General features: G+C 40.0%; 1 protein-coding gene across 2 annotated transcripts in view; it reads left to right on the top strand.

Annotated features, from left to right (window-relative positions):
• The first annotated feature begins 5,035 nt into the window (after window positions 1–5,035).
• The window catches only part of LOC134529860 (TBC1 domain family member whacked), a 57,353-nt gene continuing 40,592 nt past the window's right edge, over window positions 5,036–21,796 (top strand). Inside the window, exons 1-3 of one of the 2 annotated variants that reach the window (XM_063364378.1) lie at window positions 5,036–5,110; window positions 13,164–13,316; window positions 20,785–20,884. In XM_063364378.1, the coding sequence (XP_063220448.1) occupies window positions 13,177–13,316; window positions 20,785–20,884 (240 nt within the window). In that variant the 5' untranslated portion in view covers window positions 5,036–5,110; window positions 13,164–13,176. The other variant, XM_063364380.1, reaches the window with a different exon arrangement.

Raw genomic sequence — 21,796 nt, 5'->3', positions numbered from 1 at the left:
ATACATTTAATTTGTGAGTTTCACCGGGGGTCCATGTGGGTACACGGTACACTCTACAAGTCCGCTCCGCGGTTCATTCCCGCTACAAAAATTCTCACCAACACTAACACAACACTACATGACAATGGTTACCGCGGCAGTCTCGCGGGACGTGGGTCGATGCTCGCTGGAGACGGCCAGCGCCGAAAGTTAACGGCTGCAAGGGGGGGGGGGGGGGGTCGATGAGCGGGCTCCTAAGTTCGGCGAAACACTTACATGATTGATACGATCCGCAGCGCGGTATCACGATGAAGATGGTCGGGATAGGCCCGGTTCCGTAAAATACGCGCCGAGTCGACGTGGGCAGCGATGAATTAATAAGAGGTTTTAAATTTAAAGATTTAGTACTGCCGTCAGCCGCGGTCTCGTGTTCGAGTCCGGGCGCGAGTTCTAGCGGGGTGGCTGGTCTGGTTAACGTTTTATGTTCCGGGAGGGCGCCAGGCTAGCTCGGTGTCTAACCAATGGGGGTTCGTGGTTCGTTGCCCCAGCGTGGTCCGCTAGAACCGTCGGCGGTATTGCTTGGGAATTTACGTTAAAGAAGAATGCGTGGGATTGCCGTAGTAGCGACGTGCCTTTATTCAAGGGATTGACGTCACACCATACAATTACTGAGCACAGACATGCCCCTGAGGGCTACTTGTCCGTTGCGGGGTGCAGGCCGGTATATGTTCAATGTTTCGTGGCACTGGTTTCTCGGGTAACAGTATGCAGGCCAAGTACACTTGATGCAAGAGAGGCGCGCACAGATGACGTGGCGCAAAGTTACATTAACAAAGTACACTTAATGAAAATTAGGCGCGCACAAATGACGTGGCGCAAAGTTACGTTAACAAAGTACACTTAATGAAAATTAAGCGCGCACAAATGACGTGGCGCAAAGTTACGTTAACAAAGTACACTTAATGAAAATTAAGCGCGCACAGATGACGTGGCGCAAAGTTACGTTAACAAAGTACACTTAATGAAAATTAGGCGCGCACAGATGACGTGGCACAAAGTTACGTTGACAAAGTACACTTAATGAAAATTAGGCGCGCACAAATGACGTGGCGCAAAATTATGTTAACAAAGTACCCTTAATGAAAATTAGGCGCGCACAAATGACGTGGCACACAGAGTTTGTGGGTGACTGGAGTCGGCCAGTCCCATAAGCGATTGTTTCTACGCGGGTGCCGTGCCCACTGGGTGGTACACGCACCGCCACTAAACTTGGCGAAGTTTCCCTTGCGGGTTTGTGGTCCGCGCGAAGGCGCGTGGCCTTAAGAAAGTTCTGTGGTTTGCGGGAGACGGCCCGTGCCGTATGCTGAAGAACGACCCTGCGCACCAGGTGTGGTGCGGGGCGTCTTTACGTTTACGCGGTCGGATTAGGTCCTGAACCGTAAAAAACGGACCGGGCACGCACGGAGAGGTGAATAGAAAAAGGTTTGGCTTATGCTAAATGACTATATTTACCGGACGTTACTTGCGATGAAGACAATGGTTGTGGTCTCTCCGTGGGACGTAGGTCCGTCCCGGTCCGCGAGTCGAGTAGAACTGCGGAACTGGCATGGCGTCCGGTGGCGCGTCGGCCCCTGCCGCGCCAAGCTTGACCTCATTACGTTAAAAACTAAATGACTGCGTCTGGAAGAGACTTTAAGGTCGCAAAATTCGTAATTAATTGTTTGAGGGGGAATGGGTGTGGTTCGTCTCTAGTCCACTCGGATTTAGTGTGCTTTATAATAATAATGTCTGGTTTGGCCGTTCGGCTCGGTGGCTCGCTCGACTCGGGTGGGCCACGGCCAGGGGTGCGTTCCGTTAGCGGGAGAGTATACTGGCGGTTGCAGGTCGGGCTTAGGGATGGTCGTCGGTCGGACGACGTCAGTACAGAGTAAAAATAATCAATGAAAGAAAACTTGGATGCTGCCCATGGACACATGTCTGTTCCCGGCGCGGAGTGGTTGGAGACTGCCGGACATGGCCGCCTCGTAAGGAAGAGAAACTTTCTCTTCTTTGTGAGTCGGCGTCAAAAACTTATATTAATTTCATTTACTATATTACCAGTTAAAACATGTTCAAGGTGCCCAATTAAAATGTAACACCTGGTAATTGGGTGCTTAAGGCTTAACAATAGTTTTAATGTATTTAATTATTTAAATTGTGACATCAAGTTGGCGACTGTAAATTTACTAACATGTTGTCCCACTGTGAATTGTTTTAGAGGGACTTCTCCTATTCCGACTTGATCATAGTCACGGGCATTTTAATTAAGGCCAGTGGTTGCGGTGACTGTTAATGAGGTTTGTTGTCTATTGGGGTCACGCCCGAGGCGCTCGCCTGACTCAATCCGGCTGGGCAAGGGGCGCGCTCCGAAAACAGGAAACGGTACTGGCGGTGCGGAGCACGGGCTTAAATGCCATGGTCGGTACGACGTCACACTGCAGACATGCAAATGTGCGCCGGACAGCAACTCACAGATGATTAAGACCGAAGCGCTCCTGGAACTGTGGCACAACAGCACGGAGACACATACACAGGCGAGAACACCACCGGTGAACAACACCCCCTTGCTGGTCCACACCACACCGGCGATCACCGCCCCTCCGACCACCCACGCAAGCGACTGGAGCTCGCACACCGACCATGCGGCGGATACGCCAGAGACGACCGAGGCCAAATGCGTGTGGCCCGCCCTGGAGGATCTGGCACGAGCCCTGCCACCCAGCAGAGTGACTCTGTCGGAGTCCGCCAGAGCCCCGCAAGAGGACCCGAGGGAATTCCTGGGGCTGTTTGAAGCATGCCTAGTCGGGTGCCGGACGCACCAGTCCGAATGGACAGAGTGGGTCAGCGAACAGCTGCGAGGGACCGCTCGGAGCTGGTGGAGCATGTGGGACAGGTTCGCAATGCCATGGAGCGAATTCGCCAACATGTTCAACCACCGATTTGATACAGGATCGCCCCTTGTCGAGTTTTTCACTCACTTCTATGGGACCCGGCAGAAGGATGACGAAGCAGTCGAGGCGTTCATAGCCATTAAAATTAAACTGTTCTGCCACATCTTACCCGGCACCGCTCTGTCTGGGGCGCTGCCCATCATCACGGGCTTGGTGAGAGACGAGCTGCAGCCCTTCCTGCGCCACTGCCATGCCAGTTGCGTAGCAGAGTATGTGCAGGAAGCATGCGAAACAGAGCGTAACTTTCAGTGGGCCTGCAAGTGCGGTCCTCCCGCGAACGCACGAAGGAGTGGCAGCCCACCGGAAGCCCGGCGGAACACGGCACCACGGGACACGACCTCATACCAACCCAGTGGACCACGCACCATTGAGGTGCCGCCATCTCGGCGAGCAGAGCGACCGCCATGGGATGTCGGAGCACGGGAACAAGTCCTCCTGTGTCGCTTAGGGTGCCCGCATGGCGAACGCCACTGGCACAGCGAGTGCCCGCGTGGCGAACGCCACTGGCACAGCGAGTGCCCGCAGGGATTCCGGTCAGTGCAACCAACCACGCCGCCACGCCAGGAGGCGCACGCGAGACCACCACCGCCGTAATGCGCCAGCCTGCTGGTGCCGGAAAATGGCTCCCAGGGGGACCGGGATTAGGGCGCCCTCCCCCTGCACAGGCTCACAGCCCCGCGCTCGGAGAGGGACACGCCCTTCCGACATTGGGACAGATGGGCCGCCCGCTAGACAACTTGTTCTGCATTCCTGTGGATGTCAATGGACGGCCAGCCGCCGCGCTCGTAGACACCGGTGCGAGCGACGTCTTCGTGGGCTCTTGTTCGTGCCCGCCGGCGCATTTCGCCCGGGCAGCGGCGGGCTACGCCTGGCCACCACTACACACACCGGGCGGATGCTTGGACACACCGAGATCGTGGTGAGTACCCAGGAATTGAACAGTTGTGTATCCGCAGTGGTAGTGCAGGATTTGTGCGAGGAGGTGGTGTTGGGATTCCCTTGGCTAGCCCAGCAATACGTGGTCTTGAAGCTGTAACCTCCCCGCCTCAACCTGGGACGGGCGGAGAGATATGTAGTGTACGTCCTAAGACAGACGCCCCTCCACCAGGACACGGTACTGACCCTAGCGGACATGTGCCACGACGTCCTCCCCGCCTACCAGTCTAAGGCAAACAAGATCCTCGCCGCCCGACCCGAGGTGTTTGCTTTAAATGGCCTCTTAAGGCAGACCACCGTCGCCGAACACCGCATCCCCACTCTGACTGATGACCCAGTGTTTGACCCACCTCGTGGCTACGGGTTCCATGAGCAGCGGACCATCCGGGAGCAGGTGGACGAGATGCTGCACGACGGAGTCATCGAGCCGTCCCACAGCCGGTACAATGCGTGCATTGTGCTGGCCAACAAGAAAGATGGGACCAACCGGTTCTGCGTGGACTTCCATCCGTTAAACGACGTGACTGTCAGCGCCCCCCCCCCCCCCCCCCCCATATAGGCAATGAAGCAGCCGTAGCCGGCTTAGGAAGGGCACAGGTCCTCGGCACCAATTTAATATAAACTGTGTCGTCTACGATTATTCTGACCCATTCTGTCCTCCGCACGGCCCTATTATTAGGAGTCCCCTCCATTTTCCAATTTCTGACACTGTTTATTATGTCCTTCCCTCCTCTTACAACCAGTATCTCCCTATCGAGCCAATTCCACACCCTCAACCCTCCTTCTTGCGGGAATACTTGCTGTTCTCTTTTAATTCGTCTAAACTCCCTTTTCGTCTTTTTGTAAAATAAAGTTTGGTTTTTCATAGTAACAAACACAAGATGACACACATTTTTAGATTATTTTTTTAAGAGATGGTGTAGTATTATGGAATATTACAGATGGAATATTTTAAAATATAACCTTTAACAGTGTACTCGCACATGGTTAATATATTCAACTCGAAAGTGGCCATTTAAAAACGAACTAAAGAATTTAGAAAGTATCAAAAAGCTCTTCACTAGCGCTAAAACGACTCCGGGATTGTAAAAGAAACTAACGAGACGGTCAATGTACGCACTTTCTTAGATACCAGGCGATGCATCAGTTTATCTATGGTTGAGAAACGTATACCCACTTGTGTCAATCTAATGTTTACCAATCAGGTAAATACAAATTTAGGTTAAATGATTGTGTACAAATTTTTAAGTGTCATATTTTTACAGTGAAAATTGATGTGTTGCTTTAAATATTTTTTGTTATTTTTAGTGCTGCCATTCAATGCTGTTTTTATGAGTTAACCTACGGTAGTTGAAAATTTGAAAGTTTTATTTAAGGGCCCCGCCTACCTCGTCACACACACGTTGAGCAGAGCTTCAAAAGAAACCACAGCATTTGAAAAAGGTTCGAGATACCTGAGTGCGTTATTTTTACGAAAAGCATTTACGAATACGCTGAGGGTGGACGAGTACTTTTGTTTACGTACTTGGTTTTTAGGTAATATTCTTACTGAGGGGCTTTTACATAAAGTAAAAATTAATATTTGAATGTACTTTTTTCGAACACTAGAATCGTACCAGAACTTACCATGAAAACGGCGTTTCTGAATTCCTACGGGTTTCTGAGTTATCACCATTATAGCTTACATTACATTTGTATTACAGCTTGCATTTTTTTTCCCGTGTGGGTCTGTGTTGTTTTGGAGAAATTTAGTAAACAGAGGTATTGTTTTGATAGTGTACGTGTGGAGGAGGAGATGTCGAAGGAAGGAAGGGTTACGTCGGTTGCCGCAGGGCAGTTTGCTCGGCCCACTGCTCTTCACTATAATGATGAACAATATAGGTGAGGAGATAAAAGGGCATATCAGGTTATTTGCAGACGACTGCGTAGTATACATGGATGCTGAGAGGAATGGGCTACATATAAATGTGGGTAAGACAAAAGTGGTAAGGTTTACCAGGAAGAGGAATATTGTCAGGAGGGAATATCGCTGGAGGGGAGATGTGATAAAGGCCCTGTCACATTGTCAAATTTTAGCTTCCAACACCTTCCAATATGTTGGTTCGAATATCTTTGAGGGTTGTGACGTCACGTTAAACGTCACTATCGCAGCCATGTTTATTTGAGAGATTGAGTTTCCTTCAAATATTTTACGTATAGGACTGGTTCTAAAATATGTTGGATGTTGGATGGGATCAGCCAATCAGAGTTATCTCAAATAAAGCGGCTGCTTTTGTTTCCGTTTCCGAAGTGTAATAGTTTAAATATCAGCAATGGCGAATACTACATGGGAAATAAATGCAGTAATTGAACTAATACTATTTTGTTTCCTGCTGGAATAATTGTTATTGTATATTTTCCTCCAATTGAATCTGTATGTACGGAAGTGCAGGTTAATATATTTGACTTAAATAAGTTACTGTAGTTTTGGAATATTATGGTCCTTAAAACAGAAAACATCTTGTATTCAACTTACGATCATTATTTGATTGCTATACCAGTTTTGCATATGTTCAGGTATTTTTGATACACTAAATTAAAAAAGCAAGCATTGCGTACAAAATGTGCCATCAGGAATGAGGTATCAACTAGGATATGCATTTCGGAACTTTTACCTACAAATCCAAATTAATAACATCTAAAATGAATTTTAAAATATTTCAATTCAGAGACTTAATGTAACTAAGATTATTTTTGCTTACCCAATCAATGTTTCTTATAAGTCATTGTTCACCTTATTTCACAATAGCTGCTACTCTGTAAGTATTGTCTGGAATTTTCTGGAATATAGACTCATAATTTCCTAACAATAGATGGTACTGACCTATGTTAAAGCAGCATCTCTGAGTAAGCAAGTAGCTCTGGTGATTTGCAAGAAAGGCCTAGAAATATTAAAATTCTGCCTACGTATTCAATTATTATTATTTAAGTTTTGAAAGTAATACCATTTTTCGTGAATGTAAATATTTGTGTAGCAGATCCTTGTCAGTAGGCCTATACTTCCCAGGCTGTACGAAACAAGCATACTTGGTCTAATATCTCATTAAAAAAATTATTTTAAAGAGATAATGTGACTGAGGTGAAGTTAGTTTAAAGGCTCAGGTTGAGGTTTGTAACAGTAAATACACTTAATTCAAAATAAAACAAATATGCCAATTTCTAAACACAGCAAAAATTAACACGTTCGCTTTAAAGTATAGGAACAATTTTGATGAAATACAAGTGAAAGTGTCCATACAACAGCAGCTAGTTGGGTGAGAAAATAAGCGGGAATGAGAAGGAATATTCCTACTTGCAGATTTACATCTAATTATATGTTTTATTCTTACTAAACATACTTTTAAATATTGTTTTAGAAGAGCACTATAAATTGCACCACAAATTTCAGGTACAAATTTTGAGATGGTGTTGTGTGGAATACTTGTAGAGAACATAAGGGACTTAAATGATTCCCCTGTCGCCAAAAATCTTAATGTAACTGCCAGCCTCTGCTTTGCTGGTATAGACTGGCGCAAATGAGTATCCTTCTTTGCAATGTGAGACTCCACAATTGAAAGAAGAAGATCAAAACTTTCAGAATCCATTCTTAAATAGTTCTGAAATGAATCGGCATCTTCGTATCGAAGTTCATGACAAAAAGGGGTAACACCTTTTGTTTGCCGGGAAAGTATCCACTGTCTCATCCACCATCTGTGTTTCCTTTTCCTGGATAACGTAAATTTTAAACTGTATATTATTACAATATACCTAAATTTGAATATAACCTACTAAAAAAAGTTCACGTTCCTTGACCCAAATATTTGTTTTTGATTCTAAATACTGTCATTTACTGTTCTCTACAGAATGTTTGGTAAAACGAGCTCACTCAAAGAAAATTGATAGTGTGAAATGACTTCAAATATATTTTACAGTGCTCATCAAATAATATTGAATACAATATATTTGAAGACGTATTTCATCCAAAATCACCCTTCAAATTTTGTTGTCCAATATATTGGAGACAATATATTTGACAGTGTGACAGGGCCTTAAGTGAGGCCACCAGTTATAAATATCTAGGGGTGGTGCTGCAGGGTAACCTGGGGCGGGGGCAGGTAGACAAGGTGGTCAAGAAGAGCAGACAGGCCCTGGGCATGCTGGGACGAGTGCTCAGGGGTGGAAGCAGCAGCATACGTGACAAGGCCTATAAAACTATGGTCCGCCCCATGCTGGAGTATGCCGCAGCAGTGTGGGACCCATACACGGCAGTACTTGAGAGGGAGCTGGAGGGGGTGCAGAGGAGAGCAGCTAGATGGGTGAAGGGCAAGTGGAGGAGAATGGACAGAGAAGGGAAGGGGGAGTGCAGTACCACCGAGATGACGATAGGAATGAGATGGGAGAGCTTAGAAGGATAGAAGACAGAAGGAGAGACTGGTCAAGATGTACCAGGTGCTGAGTGGAGTGGGAGGATGGGGAGAGCTGGGGAGACGAGTCAAAATGGGAATGCCTAGAAGTAGGAAGGAAAATAGAAGGAAGGTCTTCAAAGAGAGGAGGAGAACAGAAAGTGGAAAGAACGCGATGGTCGTGAGGACGGTAGGGGAATGGAATAGGCTGGAGGAGGAGTGTGGATCAGTTCAGAAGAAGAGTGCGGGGAAAGTAGGGAGAATGCTTGCCACCGGGCACTTCTCTACCCAATTGCAGCTATATAATAATAATAATAATAATAGTCAAATGAGTTAACATGACAACTTGCAATTTGGAGAGAAATTTGGATGTTTATGTTTTCTTGTTCTTTTTTTCATAAAGAACTAATTGCATTACGAAACATTTTTTTCGAATATTTGCATTTAAAGTAGTATTTTTCAGTCGCATAGTAACAAACAATTCAAATGGGAGCGAAAAAATGAAAATCGGGAGAATGGTCGATTACTTTTGGTTCTCAGCATGTTCAAATGAAAGCCATACAACATCTCACTTTCTGTGGGAAACACCAATTCTATGTCTAGACAAGGGTGTTAAAAATTACTCAACATTTGATTAGTCTGGAACCTAACTAACATAGTTGGTAGTTTTCTTGTAGAGAGACATTAGTATATAAAAATACTTTATTGTTAATAATATTTAGTATTATATAAAAAAAAGGGCAGAATAGTTTTTTATTAGATTGTTCATAAACACAGCTACTTTTGAAATGCATGTTAAAGGTCAAAGTGTTTTATCTCATGGGAACGAATCTGCATGATCTAAGATGACTAGAGGAATAAATGGTTTGCAATAAATATAACAATTTTTGATTATAGTAATGAAAATTCTTTTTAAATTTAAGATATTACATTAACTTAATGTGATAAATCCAAAGAATGTTTGTATCATGTAAAACATTTTCTTTGTTTTTCTAATCTTCGTCAAAAGTCATAATACTTTTCTTGTATTTCATAAATATAGCAATCAAATGCTTGATATATGTATTATAAGAAATACAGAAAAGAGATTTAACTTAATTGGCAATTCTCGAGAATAAAATCACCACTGGTTTTTATAAGTGTTTATCATTTGTGTACTAATTATCATTAAAAAAAAACGGTAAACATGTGCTCTTTACATCTTAAAATACTTTGACTACTGATACATAATACCTATTGTACAAACAATTTTCTTTGCAGTTTTTATTTAGTTATCGTACTTTCAATCTAAATTGAGTGTATTGTTAATTTTTTAAATAACTAGCTAACTAAATAACTCCTTAAACAGGTGTGTACGGGGGGGGGGGGGGGGGGAGAGTAGGAAAATTATCTCATGATAGAAACATGCATGGGAGGATATCATAAACTACCAAACATCAAAGGGGCATAAAAAAAAAATCTATCTTAAAAATAATCTGAATGTTACCAAAGAATTTAGGGCGAGCCAAAGCTCATACAGTACTTGTACCACCCTGATTTCTGAGGAAAATGATTTTGTCAAGGCACCAGAGAAGCTAAAACTAACACCTTGTTGCTCAGGGAAAAATAATTTAACAGAGAGGATGTCAGAATATTTCGGCATTGGGAACCATGTCATTGCCAATGCTTGAATATGCAGCGGCAATTCAGGACCCGTACCTAGGGATAGAAATGAAGGAACTGGAAAGGGTGCAACGTAGAGCGGCCGGATGGGCGATGGGTATGTGGAAGAGGTGGGAAGGGGCGAAGGGTGAGACACACAGGCCATCGGTGATGATGAAGGAGCTGGGGTGAGACACACTACACAGGAGGAGAACAGTAGAGACAAGAGGCGAGGGGGGACAGGTTGAACAAAGGGGCGAATAGAGGGAGGAGGCATCATGGGTGGAAGATTCAGAGAGAGTGGAGAAGAACGGAAATAGGAAGGCAAGTATTCCTGGTGAGGACGGAAGGGAGTGGAATAGGATTGAAGGAAAGATACTGGGTGTGAGAAGAGGAAAGTACTTGAGGAAGAAGCTTCAGTGATTGGGTGAGTTGGGGGGGGGGGGGGGGAATTTCTTGCCACCGGGCGGAACCCCAATCGCAAGTGTAACTTACAATCAATCAGTCAATCGCCAAAACATACATGTTGGCCATCAAAGAAAACAAAGAATTCAGAAAGGAATTCCAATACTTAGGTATTCAGAGAAAAAAGAATCTATATACTACATAAAAGCTTTTAGAACAACTTTTTCTAATTAATAAATTTCGTAAAAATTGCTCAACAATAAAAAATTACAAAAACCTAGTATTTCCATCAATAACTTTTTTTAGACTTCTCTTCAAACAATAAAAATAAAATAGAACAACTAGGAGGAGACCTGCCCTATCCCATTGCCAAAAGACCTACCGGAATCTATTGGGGCTGACAAATAAACCAAAATCATTACATTCGGCAATTTCCAAACTAATCAGAACCGTACTTGATACCATAAAGTTCTCCTTACGATCTTACACGATTGATTAGACTTATGACGGCAGAGATAGAACAAAGCCATGGAGATCACAAACTAGCTTACATATTAACAAAAACAATCTAATTCTTTTGATGCTCAACCAAAATAAAATAAAAACTGATTACTGCCTATCTATGGCCCTTCAAGACAACCCAACAACATCTACCTCCGAGGCAACAACAACCACACCAACCAACAACTCGAGGCCCAACCCAACAACCACTTAAAATACTAGGTCTCAAGGAAGTGCAAACGTGGCCGAGACTTCTGGGGAAAAATCAGTCACTGGTCACGCCTTCAGTCTCTCACGACTGCCGGGGCTCACCAACCAATCACAGCCCAGAACCCCGGGCACGGCCCAGCTGGCCTAGAGAGAGACACCGCGCTCAAGGCCCACGGACAGCTGAGAACCCTGTCCTCTGATCCAGCACGCCTGCTCACGCTGACGGAAGTCAGGACGGTCCCAGCGTGCCGCTGTTCATCCCAGCCGCACGTGATCACGTCCTTCTAGAAATGTCCAGCATGTCTCTTCCAAGGAAAAGTCAAGCCAAAAAGGAATTATAACAAATAAAATAATTTTAACAACACTAGGTTACACATAAAACAACTAACTCATACCACAAATCATGAGTATCTTAAGAAAAAAACCCAAGGTCTAAAATTTTACTAAAATGCTATGTCTTCCATTATATCTGCCAGTATTAAAGTCTCCATTGTAATTTAAAATTTAAGAAACTAATAATGAATATACATGAAAAATATTTAATTACATATAAAGTTATGTAATTAACATTAACACTATGTTTTTCTGTTCAAGCTATAGAAACAATCTAAGTTATGGATCATCAATAAATTTGTAAAAGCACATGCTCTATTAAACAGCTTTGAATAGTGGGAGGAACGCGTGGTGAAGTGATCAGATGACTCGCCTCTTACCAAGCGCTCTGGGTTCCATGTCCTTCGGAGTCGTGATTGGGAAATGTAACTGACACTTCCTTTAGCTGGTGGGTTTTCTCCAATCTCATCACCCCTTATTTGTATTTCATTATTTAGACATCAGTATTTCAATATATCCCATTTTGTTGAAAATCTTATAGTATTAAAATAACAAAACAATTTTAGCATAGAGCATGTAGTCTTGGCTAAAGACTTTTTGTTTTTATTTCAACCTCAATACAATAAAATAAATTAAAATAAAAGTTTTAAATTCATATGTAATATTTCAGAAATAATTTAGTTACAGAAAAAACAAAATAAATATAAGGTTTTCAGGATTATGCGGACATTGTCGTGATAAGCAGCGACAAGGTTGATTCTTGAACTTTGATGGGCTACAACACGCAACACTAGCTAATTCAATACAATATCAAATATAAGTGTTAGTGTCCATGATAGATGCATTCCCTTTTTTCTTGATGTAGGTGCAAATTATGTTATTACTTGAAGCACACCACTTGTCTCACCTAGCTTTTGGAATTAACGTAAATTTAATCAATAAATATAAGATTGTTAGCCTTGGTAGAAAAATTACATAGCTAATAGGGTAATATGAAACTATGTCAGTAGAACATCTTAACTAGAATATGAATACTTACACAAATTTAATCCCTTTTTGAGTAGAAAAATGCTTACAAATTTTGTGTGTGTATAAATTATTACAAAAAATTAAATATACTTTTATGTATAAAACATTAAACCTATATAATAAAAATGTTCTATGTAATTAAATAGACCTATTGCTGTACATTGTTTGCCCACTTGGTCTAGTGGCTGGCATGTCTGGCTGGTAGGCCAAGGGACCCGGGTTCGATTCCCGGCCGGGGAAGGGATTTTTCAAACCTTCTCCCTGGGTTTACTGGGTGTTCCACCTTCATCCTGCAGAAGGCAATGGCAAACCACCGCAGAATCATCCTGCCTCTGCAAGCGTAGGGACTTCTTGGCTGTCACCACTGAGGTGTTGCCTGTGCTCACGACACGCAGTAATGGGCTAAAATGACTCACCGTCATCAATGCTACTTATTACATTCTTTAAATGCCAGTATACAAGAATTAATAATTTACTAACTACAATGCAATACATATTAAATAATTATATTGGTAGGGTTCTGATTGAAAATTAATAATTAAATATAGTGATGTTTGTAGTTAGGTGGCTAGTCATTTTTAAGCACTATGATTGGGTGTTAATGTGAAAATTGTATATGTTAAATTAAAACAAAAATACAGGTTTTAAAACTCATAATGGTGTATCTCTAGGAATATTTGCTGTTTGCTCATAAGTATTTGTTTGATCTCACATACAGCTGTGATGTCACCATGGCATCCAGCGACGCTCAAGATCTTCCGGTGGATGACGACTCTGAGTCGGACAGCAATACTGTTCACAACGGCTCTGTAATATCGACAGTACCTGATCGCCATGGTTTCCTGGGTGGAACTCAGTATTCAACGGATGCGTAAGTATTGCGCTCTGTGTTGTCGTTATGCTGTTTTGAACACATCTACTACTGTTTCCCATTTTGCCCTTTTTTCCTTTGTTTCTAGCCTAGGTATTCATTGTCTTAGAAGGTCTTGAGAAAACTGACTGGCATTTGGCTATATTCACCATGTTTCACTTTTTTTAAACATTCTAGTTTGATACCACTGGAAATCGAACCCAGATTGCCAAATGGGGAGATTATTTGAAAATGCTTATGAAAGACCTTTTTTGTTTCTTTAATCTTGAGAATGGGGGAGTGAGAGAAGAAACTTACATTCAAATGTAGGCTAATATTTGTACAAGCTGCATGATGGATGGATGAATGGAGTAGAAGCCATTGCTGTACAGTGTAGCTAGTTGGCTCAGAGGCTCTGGAGGAGTAAACACGACATGGAACAAAGTCTCCGAGCATGTTACCTGCAGGCAAGAGGTGGACATATTTGCCAGTAAACCTGCACGGAATATTTACTCACAGCTTTGTGCTCAACAAGTTACAGTATGTGTGTGCAGCCTTGTATCCACACTTGCATTCCGTGTTTCATGCAGGGTGGCCACACTACACAGACAGCCGAGAAACAGCTAAAGAGCCGTGGATTTTTTTAATGTCAGGGAATCTCGGGAGAAACCCTTGAATTTTTGAAAGTCATCAGGATTTATCCATTTAAGTTGGAAGCCGTTAAGTTGAAAAACTACATGCCATGCCTACAAACTGCATTACTTTTGCCATTTTGATTGTTTTTGTTGCATGGTTTCCCCTTTCTTATGCTTCTTTTTTTATTCTAGTTTTCACCCATGATAAATGTAATGGAGGCAATACAACAAAAAATTATGGATGTAGGGTGATACGTGATTTGATAAGTAAAAAAAATGGAGGAAACAAGTTGATAAAAAATTCAAAGATCCATCATTCTTGGAAGGTTAAATGATGCAGATTATTATTATTTTTTTGTTTCTGCACTAAACTTCTAGTCAGTCGTGCCTTTTAGTGAGTGAGCTGCAGACACGTTGACAAGTCTTCCGCATGCAGTCTAGAACTGGGCATGACATCTTGGCACATTCCAGGTTTTGCCCGGCAAAGCAACCCAGAATAGTAACAATTTTCTTATCCAGTTAAAAATGTTAGTATGCAATGACTTTGCGGATTATTTTTGTTTTATTTTAGTCTTTCTCACCAAAGTTAGATGATATTATTCATTATATGGAAAAGTTTTGCCCTTCTAATTTTTTAAAATAAAAGGGGCTTTTGATTAGTATTTTGTTTTATTCCTTTCCAAAAATAAACGCAGATTTCAGCTTGCATACCAGGTCCTACACGTCTCCACTGTCGATCATCACACATTCGCATGAACAAAAACAAAAACAAAAAAAAATAAGTTGATGACATCCTTCAGTTAAAATTTTAACTGAAGTGCGAAAATTATACGAGACCAGTGTGGTTTCGCCGACAATCACAGTTGTCACGGCCGGTGCGGACTTTTCTAGTCGCCTTCCCGAAAGTTAAATTTAGGTTGAAATATGCTGTTTGGCCATGACCATGATGTGAAATCATCTGCCTCGTGATTTACTTCTTTTTTTTTTTTTTTTTTTGTTGAGTTGCCAACGAAGCAGCCGCAAGTGGCAACAGCAGAGCGACAAGTGATTGTACAACGTAGCTGCCTTCCCTTACAAAGTTGAAAAATAAAGGGACAGCCCCATGGGCCAACTGACCAATCACAAAAAAAACATGACCATATAAGGAAAAATATGCACCCAAGTTGTTGTATGAAACTCTGTAGTGTCATATCACCCCACAGCATAGTCCATCCTGATTGGCTGCTGAAATAGCTCCCAGCAAACATTCTACTCCATCGCTGTGAAGCCGTGCGTCTACATGTTGGGTTTTCCCAACAACGCTCTAATTTGTGGCACCACGGTGTTATGCCCCATGACTTGCTTTCTTTTTGAACCTTCTAGAATTTTGTAGTACAGTAAACCTGGAAATGTCCAAACGTAGTTAACACACACGTTAATTTAACTAACCAAACAAATAGCAATAGAAAAATAATAAAATAAAAATACATTCAAACTTTATTTAAAACCTAAGCCAAATGAATAATTATTAATTAATAATTTTTAAACATCAACAAAGTATCTTCATTGCCTATGCATAAGAGACAGAACATGATTATCAATTGTGAACTCTTAAGAAAGAATATGCAACATAAGTTAAATGTTATAAGGAAGGGGTAGTAGTTATACTATATTACAATCTACATCAGATGCCTACCTAAAAATATGGTAGATTAAAGCAGAAACAAAATTTTAAATTATATATCTTAAATTGTATAACATCAATCCCTACCAATTTTCCGGATGCTTATAAGATGGTTTTGAAACTAGTTACCACAAGGCTAGAAGTTGGTGAGAGAGTGATACCCATAAACTATATGTTTGGATTTTGTTATCATATTGGATGCACCATGCAAATGCTACCAAATTATTTTCAAGAGAAAATAATTTTTTGTCATTTATAAATATACCGAAATAAATATTATTTCAATGCGACAACTTAAAAAAAAACTTTGAAAACCTAGGAAAATCGAGATGTAGATATGGCCAGGTGAGTCGCCAACGACACAGGCGTACATGTAGTTATTTCAGCTCAGGTGTTTGTAGTGAGTTCATTTGTACTTTGTTGGAGTTTGTGTTTGTTACCAAGTTAGTTTCTACAATGTTTTTTTAGTAACAGTCTGAGAAAGTTTCAGGGTTAGATACATAGTTTTAAGAAAAATATATATATTTTTTTTAAATCTCAAAGGAAAAAAGTAAGGTTTCTTCACCATTTGCACATTTACTGCACATATGATCATCAGAGATCAGTGCAAGACTTTTTTTCCCCTCTATATGATAATATTTGTGGTGTGGTGGTGTAAAATATATTTTTTGTTTGCTGTTCTGTTATTTTTTAAGTGAAAATTACAGTTTATTCTAAAACAGTGTGTATGAAGTTTTGTTACGTTGTATGTTTTGCCCGGCTAAGCACACATAGAAACGTAACAAAACAAAACAAACAATGTTCCTGAGGAATTTTTCATTACGATGGTTCTGCGTTATTTGGAAATAAAAGAGTTTATTAAATTATCTTTGTTTATTTCTTTAAAAAAAATGTTTTTTCTCATTGTTACATGGCCTCAGTACACAGTTTTACAAATTAATCTTGTTAGAAAACTTTGTTACTTGCACAGTTTTTTGTCTTTTCTTATACAAATTTTAACGATGTCTTTGAATTTTGATAGGATGAGGTCCAAACACATACCACAGCACCATACATCTTGCCGTTGATGGTCGAGGAGTTTTGTCACTCGCCAAAGAAAAAAAAACTTAGTAATGTCCCTTGGTTAATTACATAACTCAAGGTACCGTCGATCGCGGACCTAAATCACACGAAGTCGGGCCGATGCCGACGCCTAGGGCCTAAATTTCTAATACATTTGTCCGAAAAAAATGAACTTAAGTTAAAAAAATACGGCCTGGCCCCAGCCCCTAGGCGTTAAATTATCTCTTAGTAATTTTCCATTTGTCTTGCGACTTGCCGACGACGCGACCGAGTTCGGCGACGATCGAGCAACAAGTGACTTGGTCGACGAGATTACCTTCCCTTGTAAAGGTGAAAACAAGAGAGGCAACCCCGTGGGCCAACTGACCAATCAGCACACATAATTCCAAAACCTGACCATATAAGGAAATTCGTACGGGCACATCACTTGACGCCAGGGCTCACCCTGATTGGCTGGCTAGTGGTAGCCTCCAGAGACCCTTCCAGACGGTCGCTACAGCTGTGCGTACGTGACGCGTAAATCCCAAACACGCATTTACAAAGTGAAAAATAACTTTCTGGCGCCAGAGTGTCGCGCCTGTCCGCTCTTCCTTCTGTACCTTCCAGGCTATTCTCAAGATATTACACTAGCAATATCCAATAAAATATAAAATTACCCAAAAAAATTCAAATACAATGTACAAAATTTAGTAAACAAAGTTGAAATTCATACCATATTAAAAACTTTTGTTTAAAAATGATGTCCTGTAAAATTATAATCTATACTGCTTTAAACAAAACAATTACTGACAATTATTAAATATCAAAACTAATTATTATGAACTAGAGTTAACCCTCAAATTAATAATTCAGTATCTCAAGGAAATAAGTATTTTAAGGCTTTCCATGAAATTTAACCAAAGTAATTAATAACAATTCTTAACAAATCTGAACAATCCTTATCTACATATTAAATAATTATTATCTTTCATATCAAAGTGTTTCTTAATATTCTTATGATACAAAAAAAATATACATATATAACAAATCCTCATTGTGCAATGCTACAGTTTTTTTTTGTAAACATATATGTTTTTTATATGAAATCAACCGACCATCTTCGGCTGCTGGTCCATCAAAAAAAATTGTTGAAACTTTTTTATACTTATAGTCTAAAGTGCTTCCTAAGGTCGATAGGCCTTTGTGCGTTTGAAATTTGAGCTGAACAATTATTGTTTTGTTGCAAATAATGCAGAAAGTATTTAAGCTGTGTAGTCAGGGGTGTATTTATTACTGAGGCATGGTGGTAAGTGGCAACACTCACTGGCGCTTCTAGCACAAAGCTGTGGCCATCTCAGACAAGTATCTCGTCGTGCATAGGACAACTATGAAATTTGATCGTTGGCCATTATAACATTAGATGGCGAAGAAATGAAGATAAAGACTGTGTAATTCAAGCCTTTGTTGCTTTCAAGATCTTCACCGGGCATTTCATATTTAAAAGTTATTCTGAAAACTCATGTTTTAGCTCTTTTCACTCTTCTAAAAATAAATTTCAAACTATAAATATGTAAACAGAACTACCCATCCACCCTTAGTGCATTATTAAGTCTTTTCATAAACAAACACTGCACGAATATCTTGATCAGTTTTGACGTGACAATGTCTAATAAATCGATGAACGCCGGCTGCACGCACGAAAAAGTGTTCCGTTACGCACATTGTCGCGTTACACTGTGTCCCGTTATGCTCATTATACACTTGCGCCGCATCTATCTCTCTTCCACTCGATTGGAACAACCATCGATTTGACTTTTTCGAGGCACATTAAACTTGAAACACTCCCATTTGTTTCCTACTTTTCCTATCATCGTCCTATCCTTAACAGAAAAACACAGATTGGAAGAAGTTAAATAGCAAACATGTATAAAAGTTATAGTTAAAATAATCTGTTTGTTATGTGGCAAACCCCCCTTATACCGGGGTAGTCGCACACGTCCGCACTCGCCACGCCAGTCCCGTGTACGCGTCACCACTGACATACTGATACTGAGAGTGTAAAGAAATTAAGTTTAACAGACGCGCATCGACTGGTCTAACATTTGGCAAGTGCGCAAAAAAAATATTAGCATACTAAATTTACCGACAGTCCTGGAAACTCTATCGTGATAGGTATAATAATGAATTACCAAATGAAACATGCTCAAACTTAAATACTGTAAAAAGGCAAAGGGGCTTAAAAGGTAATTTCTAGGTATCATTTAAATTGGTATAATTAAAGTCATGACATGTAGCCACATTGGTATACAGACACTCTTGCACTATAATTAATTCTAATCCAAAGTCCCAAAAAAGTCTATTACGGAGGAGGGGGGGAGGAACCGAAATAATGACGTTCTTCAGCCTAGATAATCCAGCCACTAAATCCCGTCGCCGCACTCTGTTTTCAAAACACATCTTCTGTAAGTCATACCAGCCAGGGAAAAAAGTACAAAGATCCAGTTCTCACACTTACTTGTTACTGAAGCATACCTCTGAAGCCGGTGACTGCCGGGGTCGGGTGTAAACCCCACTCACTTTTTGCGCCTCTTGCATCACACTGCTTCTGTGGCCCGTGCACTAGGCCCACACTATAGCGCTCTCGTATACCACCACTTATTTCGCTTCGCCAAACGTGTCTTGGCATTACCGTCATATTGCCGTTACTTCTTGTTCACGTAACACAACTTCCCTATGGCTGGGATGCGATTTCTACTATCCACGAGCAGTTCCGAGGCCGGCGGTCAAACACACACACCCCTACGCAAACAGCTGGCAGTCGCCTCCCCTTGTCACGTCAGCTGACGTCACCCCCCTCCTCTACTACCACCCCTCACTCCGCTAGATCGTTCTGGTTACTTCTTGTAGGTCCCACTACAGAATAAGAGTACTTAACGTAAAATAAACCAAGTATACTATTAAAAAGTTACAATAAATAAATATTAACATACACCATTAAATAATATAAGCACATAAATAGTGTCATAAAAAAATTAACTCATATTAAAATTAATTTTACACAAAATAAAAGTAATAATAATAACCAAGATGACTGAGGCCGCCACAAGTGGCCTCAGTTAAAGTAATAAACATATTTGAATAAATGAGTGCAAATAAAGGTAAATCTATCAATTTAATTGTATATTTCATTTTACTCCTTCTTTGTATCCATACAAAATAGTGATAATTCAATAAAAAGATTCAATTTTATTCATAAAAGTATGCAATCATTTCGTCAATGTTTTGTTATGACGTCACGTTAAACTATCGTCCGTAAACCGACTTTACAGACAACCAATTTTTTTTAAATTGCATGGTTTCTTCTGCAGCTCTGCACATGGTATTGTGCTGAGGTAGGCACACCAAGCCTCTGGAGAATACTAAATTGAACTCAGTTTCACCACCACCGCAAAACTTGGCTATGTCGTAAAATTATGTCTTCGAATTACAGGTAATGCCCTTATTCTCATACAACTTTTTGACACAGATTAGTGGATTGTTTTTTAAAGGTGTCATGTTAATCCGCATGTCAAAACTATCTTTTTCACTTACAAATTACATAATTTTTGTACATCACTTACTTTACACTACTTATTTTTAATTGTAACTGTCAATGTAGTTTTTAACAATTTCACTACATTGATTAGTTTTTGTACTCTAAATTGAGAAAATTTTCTTTCTGTATTTTTTTTATATTCGAGTGTTGTAGTTATCCTTAATTTCAATCAAAACATCCTACTTTTTTTAAATTTTTTGAGTTATGAAATTTGTGGAAAGGTTGCCAGCTGTACAAAATATTCTACTAATCAACCAGGCAGTGAATTAGTTTTAACTGAACGTAATTCAAATATTTAAAAAAAAAAAAAAAAAAAAAAAAAATGGATCTAGCATTTATGGTGCTGTTATCCTGTCATGATTGAAAAAAACCAAAGGCTTAATGTGAAGGTTTTATGCTTTTAACAGAGTTGAGCTTCCTTGTAATTTTGATAGTAAAGACCTTAAAGATTAGAAAATAAATGTACACACAAATGTTCCTTTATTTGTAAAGTTTTATTAAGAAATTTTTACTCCTATTTAAAATATTTTTCATGTTTATTTTTTTTTTTTCCAGAAAGCAGTCCATTTCACCAAATGTTATGCTTCGTAGAGAACAAAAATGGTTGCATATGTTCAAACACTGGGAACAATTTATGGAAAAAAATTATAAGTTGGTAAGCAGTTCTCTTATGTTGCTTGTAGCTTGTATATTTCTTAATGGTAGTTAAATATATTTATTATATTTCGATTTTTGTATTAATTTTTGTATTTTTTTTTATATGTATACCTAGTGTATTTACCTTCATTTTCTATAAAAGGCTTGATTATTTCCTTTTACCTGTAATTCTGAACTATAGTAAAGTAAAGAAAATAATCAGGTCAGGGAAAACCTGGAGAAGTTAGGCAATTTCATTTGAGATTTAGTGTGGCCACCCTGAATAAAGAACATGATACAGAGAACTCAATGTATGCGTGATCTGGGTATTGTTTTAGATTTAAAACTTTAATTTTAACATCATATAGATAATATAACTGCAAGCACAAACTAAATATTAGAGCTTATAAAATATTTAGTTTATTTGGCTACCTCTCCTGACTCTGTGCTTAGACTTTATTTTACTTTATTAAGATTTAGATGAGAGGATGGTTAATTCATCTAGAACTCCATAACTACAACTGATTCAAATAGACTTGAAAACATACAAAAATGTTGTTTAGATACATGTTTAACGAACATTTAGTAAATAATAATTCATAGTTAATATGACTTAACCCTACGTACCCTGAATATGCATTCATTGCATTGTTTTACAATTTATCGCAGCACAGAAATATTAAACAAAATTGGAATTCCTATTTTTAAACAGAGGACATCACAATTATTTCGAACAAATTACTGAAACAGTGAGTTGTCCAATCGTTGTTCTGATAATTATAACATTGCTTAAAAGATTTGTACTCTTTTTAAAATCAAAATTTCAATGAAAGACATTTTATATTATTTTAGTGTGGTTAAGTAACTATATTGTGTATATAATTTATTATTTTTATTTAATTAGTTCAAATTTATTTAAAAATGATGCAAA

The sequence above is a fragment of the Bacillus rossius genome, chromosome 2, assembly GCF_032445375.1.
Source record: "Bacillus rossius redtenbacheri isolate Brsri chromosome 2, Brsri_v3, whole genome shotgun sequence".
Taxonomy (NCBI): Eukaryota; Metazoa; Arthropoda; class Insecta; order Phasmatodea; family Bacillidae; genus Bacillus; species Bacillus rossius.
The sequence above is the reverse complement of the archived record's forward strand: the minus strand, read 5'-3'. Positions and strand labels throughout refer to the sequence as shown.